The following is a 6,599-nucleotide window of genomic DNA, read 5'->3' on the forward strand; positions in this document are numbered from 1 at the left end:
TATAAATACATGTGTGGTCAGTACAAAGGACATGGCACATGACTTATTTCTTCCAAAGACCATACTGAGGACCAGGGGGCACTCATTACGGGTGAAAGAAAGGCGATTCCGACAGCTAAATAGGAAAGGGTTTTTTACAGTTAGAGCAGTCATACTGTGGAATGCCGACCACAAGAGCTAGTAATGTCAGACGTTATTTCGGCATTTATAGGGGTGCTGGATCTTACAAAGGACCAGGAACTTTCATCACATTTGAGTCACTCTTCTATGTCCAGCTCATAATATATGAAAAATATATGCAAAAAAACCCCATATAAATCAAAATCAAAGAAATTACACCTCAACCGTGACTACCAAGAAACAAGTAAATCTCCCACATTAGTGTTACAAGAATGTATTTTATTACAAAAATAAGATTTTCAATCAGGTTCAGAAATAAATAAATTACGAGGAAAATATACAAATTTACAGTTAACAAAATAAATATAAATAGGAAAAAATATTCAGTGCAGGTCGATATAAAAATAAATCTCTATTGGATTAAGTAAAAAAAAAAATTCTAGAAATCAGATGAACTGGCCCGATAAGGATAAATCGGGGTCTTGGACCCCTTAGCAGCTGAGTTACGGTAATTTCATTAATTTGTTCCACCAGTTTTTATGGGCAATAAGTAATTGTACGCGGTGTGTCTCGCACTTTTATGACTCATTGATTAGAGTACAGCTCCAGTTTTGACGACATCTGCTTTTCCAGTTGATAAATAGGAATATACGGCCGACATATCGCAATATATCATATATTATACTCTAACCTCTGTCTCAGTGCATTGAAATGAAAACTTTGTAGTCTCAATTAATGTAAACCTGATTTTGATTTCCTATAAATTTCACATTTACGGATACAAAACCATTGACGCCTAACTTTTTTTTTTTATCCTGACTTCTTCTATGTATCGTTTTTTTAAGCAGGACGATGATAACATGTCATGATGAAAACTGTCAAGTAACATTGTGACCCTGTATTGGCGTATAATAAGATCCTACTTAGCACTATAACATATTGTACTCTACTATAAAAATTATATTAGGCAACAACCCGTTCAAGAAAACTTATCGTAAACCACACACAATTGTCTTTGTCTATTTAGATGACTCCAAAACAAAGGACGCTCCAAGCAAGTTCCTTCATGGTATTATAATGGCCGCCCATGATTGACTTGGACAACTCATTGGTCACACCACCCTCTTCTCCTGGACAGTTGCTTTGAACCTTTCCCTGTCTTGTCATCCTATATTTAATCATGTAAACATCTACATAGTGAATAAAACCCATTTTAAGAGTCCCAGTCAAAGGCCAATGACATATCACAGTATACTATTGACAACCCGTATGGCCGAACCCATACACCTAATCCTCCTACTCAAGTTCCAATTACTCTTCCAACCTAATCGTTTGTCAGTCTGAAATTTGTCCAAAAATTTGAAGCCAGCCTCATAAAAGTAAATGACTATTAACAGGCAGTGCAATAGATAAAACGAGATAAGACTCCGACACCAGTTCTACTTAGACGGATCCCACCCTTAAAATTGATTCTCGACAAATTACTTGGTGGTTAAACCAAGGAAAATAGCAGCATTATTGACAGAAGTATGTCGTGTAGTGGATATATCTGTAAATTTTTGGAGTCACAGTCACTGACAGCATTCAGAGATATGTTCCAAAAAGTTTTCTCCTAGTCTGTCCTGGAAGACCCTGAGACACCGAGGACACTGGAGCTCGTCTTGGCCTCTCGGTTCAGAGCTGGGGCTCCTTTGACGATCTTGTATTCTGTTTTCTGCAGGTTCTACATTCAGGACGAGCTGGGCATCAGCTAAGTTTTTCCTAATATTCGTTTTGTTCTGTTTACCAGCAGAGTCTCTGTCATTCTGGGGGAAAAAAATAAGAAAAATTGTTAATAACTATAACTAATGAGACTTATCCTCTCCACATATTAGCAAAAAATCTCGAAATGCAGCATGAATATTAAGATTGCAAGACACTTAATCCTCCGTAATACTTCATTTCTCCTGTGGAGGCACTGCAGGAAAACAGCCTCCATGCTAAAAGAGTCTCAAGCTCATAATAATTGATAGCTGATCGCTTCTAATTGTAAGAAATTTATCAAAGTGGACAACCCCTTTTAATATTAATTAGATGTTATATTTGTAATATGAATCTGATTTAGGCCTAAATTTCTTACCTGTCGTCTCCCCTGTCGCTGCAAAGCAGAGATTTCATCTACCAGTTCCTGGATTCGATTTTGTGCTCTTTCCCGATCTGCTCTCTCTGACGTGAAGTCATCTTTGTAAACAAGTAACTGCAATACCAACACAATTCTGGAGTTATTAAAGGATCAGTGCAAAGAAAACTGATGATAAAACAAACCATAATGGGAAACCAATGGATTGAATCAATGGTGCTTCTGTCAATACCTGTTGCTCCAGCATCTGGATTCTCTCCTGATCAGTAATCCTGGCGTGGACCATTTCAGCAGCTTCTTGTTGGAGTTTGGTATGTTCCTTCATTTTCTCTTCCAACAGCTTGTTGAGCCTTGAGATCTCCTTCTGTAAAAGATCTGCGTGTTTGTGCGACGTGTGTGGAGCCTTTAGATGCTCAGATTGGCCCTTTAGCTCCTTTAGTTGCTGATGTAGACCTTTGACATAGTCCTCCCTGCTGGCATCATACTTCTGCCACTTGGCATTCAAATCTTCAACCTGGAAAAGGTAATCATGATATGATAAGGATGTGAACTACGAGCAACTTTTTCCTCATTTAGGTCCTCGTCATAGTATTGTTCAATGGTAGGGTAAAATATTGACCCTCAAATATGGCCGATGATTATATCTTCTTACAAAAATGATCAGGTATTGTTAACGGAAAGATATATATCTTTGTACTGTGTTAGCCAGTAGATAGAAATACTTCATGTATTGTTAAAGCTGTCACGTAAAGTCAATCTTACTGTAAAATGCGTAAGACTCATAGTAACAATCACTATATATAGGAATGATTTCAGTCACCCAAAAGTACCCGACGAATCTAAAGTCGTAAATGATGTGCCCCTTCAATGAAAGTAAATATCAGGGTATTCCAGTAAAGTAAAAAAGGGAAGTGTCTTACGAAAATATCTCAATATTTACATATACTTACATGTACTACTTTCTGTTTTAATAGCCGGTTTTCTTCCTTTAACTTTTTTGATGAGGAGGTATCATTATTATTCCCTTTATTCTGAATCTGTATAGGACCATACAAGGTAAAAAAACGTTAATACAACTGAAGATTTTAACATTTACTAAAAGTCATAACATGGCAGTGTGTTTTCTTGGTTTGATATAATTAACTTGTCGTGGTTGCGGTTCGATGAAAACCCCAATCAAGGTTGAGTCAGTGTGCAACCGAGAAAAGAAGGAGCTGATAACTAGAGTGATCTCCTCCAATTGTTAGAAATTGGGCCACCAGAAGACCTGAGCTTCATGGCTACTTAATGTCTTCCTTGAAGACTTTTTTTCCTACCTTCTGGGGTGGAGAACTCTTATCAATACTTATCAATACTTGGTGGCATCTGATGGTCATGACGGTTACACCACCCACCACCCATTTACCTCCCCATAGTAAGACAACCCATTACAAACCTGGCTGAAACGTTCTTCTGAAACAAGCTTGTCCTTTTGACGGGATTCCTCGAGACACTTGACAAGTTGTTGGCACATCTCTGCCGTGGCAGCAAGTTTACGTCGAAGCTGGTGGCTTTCATCAGAAAGGGATCGACAAAGAACTTCACTAGTAGCCTGGACTCGTTCCTTCTCGGCAAGAGATCTTTGAAGTCGGAGGAGCTCCATATCTTTCTCCTGTTGAGGCCAACTGGATACCTTCTCTATCTCATCATCTCTCAACTCCAACTGCGTTTGAAGTTTTTGATTCTCCTGAAATAATTGAATAGGTAAATTTAAGACTTTATTCAGCAAGACAGACTTATCTGATACCATTTGGCATATGATACCAACTCAGAAAATAAGCAATTCAACTAGGTCACAAGGATGCATCTTGGTTGACTTTTTTTGTGGCCTTCTTTTAGGATAGTCCTCCACTATAAGCCTAAATATATGTGATATATTAACCAGCTTGCAAAAAACTACAAATTTGGAGGATCACAGTTGATCAAACACTTTGAAGACAAACGACTACTCCCTGTTATCTTTGCACTTCAGTACTATTTGTCCAATCTGTTTATGCTTGTTGCTAAGCCATCAGCTACCAGTAAAAAAACTGGTTTCTACTCTTTTTTTTTTTTTTTTTTAAAGATTGCATTGAACTCATCAACTTTTTTTTTAGTGGAGTCGAAGGTCTTTACGTTAAGGATTACTTAACCAGTGTTAGGTAACACACGCCTCTCTCCCTTTTGCAAGAGACATAACAAACATCAGGGCCTCAAAGTTCACGTAGAACTTTAATCTGACAGGTAGTCAATCTCTACGGCAACCAGCAAACAAACATAAGGCGTGTTCCTTTATATTGGAATTGCCATGGTCTAAGAAGTAAACAGTAGCGAGGATCCTTCTGAGAAGTAATGAGACGTATTTCACAGTGCATGTGAAAGTATTACAGTTTCTATAAGTGGAGCTGACAAAACCCTTAATAAATATATACAGAACTATTTCTGGAGATGAGATGATAGAGTCAGATACTTTTGTGCAATCCCTACAAACCAAATATTCAAGGAATTTCAAAATAAATTTGAGTACATTCAAGAGTAAACTCTCAAGACAAGAAGGTCTGTAGAAGCATAAAGCATTCTAAACTGTTTGCAAAAGGTAATGGCTTCCATAGGTAAATCTGCAGCTGCTGCAGAACATCTCAACAAGTAGCACCAGTCTTGGAGCAACAATGTCCTATTTTGCATACTAAAAGGGTACGTGGCAAGGTAGGACTTTTATCACTCAGTAAGAGATGTAAAAAGTATCAAAGTCCAAATAACAGTATAGAAAAGTATAAATGTCCAAATAACAGGATAACAAAAGTATAAAAGACGGAATGGCAGTATAAAAAAGTGTAAAAGACTGAGTACCAGTATAAAAAGTATAAAAGGTAAAGTAACAGAATAAAAAAGTATAAAAGTTCAGATAACAGGATTCAAAAAGTATGAAATAATAGCATAAAATAATACTAATGTATAAATAAAGTATAAAATATTAAAGTATAAATGAAGTATAAAATAAAGTATAAAATAAAGTATAAAATAATACTAAAGTATAAATAAAGTATAAAATAATAAAGTCGGAATAACAGTATAAAAAAATAAAAATATGAATAACAGTATAAAAATAGTATAAAATTCCAAATTACTGTATAACAATGTATGAAAGTCCATATAACTGTATAAAAAATATAAAAGTCCAAATAACAGCAAAGTATAAAACTTTACAAATGCATACATGTTTTACCTGATTGAGTTTTTCCACTTTCTCACGATAAATCCTCTCCGTTTCGATGTGTTCGTTCCTGATTCTGTTCAGCTCTTCCATCAAACAATCGATCAGTGATCGAGGAGGCTCGGCGTGATGTTCCGCAGCAGCTGTAAATGTTTTCTGCCTGTCTGTCAGCTGCTGGATGATGGCCTCCTTCTCTGCCAGCTGTTTGTTGAGGTTCTTGTTTTGCTGCCGGGCTTCATGGTAGAAAGTGCTCAGGGTGTTGTAACTCTGCAGCTTCGTCTTCAAAGATCTGTTTTCCCTGTGCAGTTTATCCACAGTCTCCTCCAGATCTTTAAATCTAGCTAGAAGGGGGTCTGTGCTACCATCGCTGATAGACATCTTGTACAAGGTCCACACCAAGGGTTAATCCACAAAATAAAAAGGGATATTCCAAAGGAGAATTTATTAAGTTCAAAGGTCAAGATCTCGGCCAGAAGGTCTTAAGGACCCTCTGTGCTCTAAATACAAGGAGTGACTGTGGTTACATTGAGGGCTGCTGGTGAGAAGTGACTGCTGACCCTGCTGCCTGCAGATATTATGCTCGATGGAGGAGTAGGAGGAGCTCTGTGGGAATTTCCTGAGGTGCCCGTACTTTTCTGAGAGCAAAGGGGGCTCTACGTAAATGAAAAAAAAAAAAAACCTGTTATCCCACTATTCTTAAGAATCCTGGAAGATATCTTTCCAAATATCCAACTCCCCATGAATAAGTTTTGCTGGTAAAAAACTGTAAGTGCAGTCCCTAAGTCAGCTGCTTGTCACCAGCACGTCCTACAGAAGTGCGGAACGAGGCCTCCTCTGCCAGGAAGCAGAGACAGAAGCAACGCCTATTAAAACATACCAGGCGTGATAATGAATATGTTATTTTTTTCCCCCCAATATTGTATCACAGGGGTTCGAAGCGTATTTATACACCCGGGATAACATTTCTATATATTTTTTCTTAAGAAGTGGGAGTGCAAAGTGACACTAAAAAAGGTGTTAACATGTATTTTCATTCTAAAAAAATAATATAAAAAATACCATTATACCGCACGCTGAAATAATACCGCTATAAAACTCAATTACCAGCACACACAATGCATGGTTATG

General features: G+C 37.4%; 1 protein-coding gene across 1 annotated transcript; it reads right to left on the reverse strand.

Moving 5' to 3' along the window:
* Positions 1–379: 379 nt before the first annotated feature.
* TNIP2 (TNFAIP3 interacting protein 2) lies at positions 380–6,288 on the reverse strand. Its single transcript, XM_077280173.1, has 6 exons — positions 5,484–6,288; positions 3,675–3,965; positions 3,190–3,276; positions 2,472–2,753; positions 2,240–2,356; positions 380–1,925 (listed from the first exon to the last, which is right to left on the reverse strand). Exons 1-6 carry the CDS (start codon positions 5,847–5,849, stop codon positions 1,692–1,694), a joined length of 1,377 nt encoding a protein of 458 aa, XP_077136288.1. The 5' UTR covers positions 5,850–6,288; the 3' UTR covers positions 380–1,691.
* Positions 6,289–6,599: the final 311 nt, after the last annotated feature.

The sequence above is a fragment of the Ranitomeya variabilis genome, chromosome 1 (assembly GCF_051348905.1).
Source record: "Ranitomeya variabilis isolate aRanVar5 chromosome 1, aRanVar5.hap1, whole genome shotgun sequence".
Taxonomy (NCBI): domain Eukaryota; kingdom Metazoa; phylum Chordata; class Amphibia; order Anura; family Dendrobatidae; genus Ranitomeya; species Ranitomeya variabilis.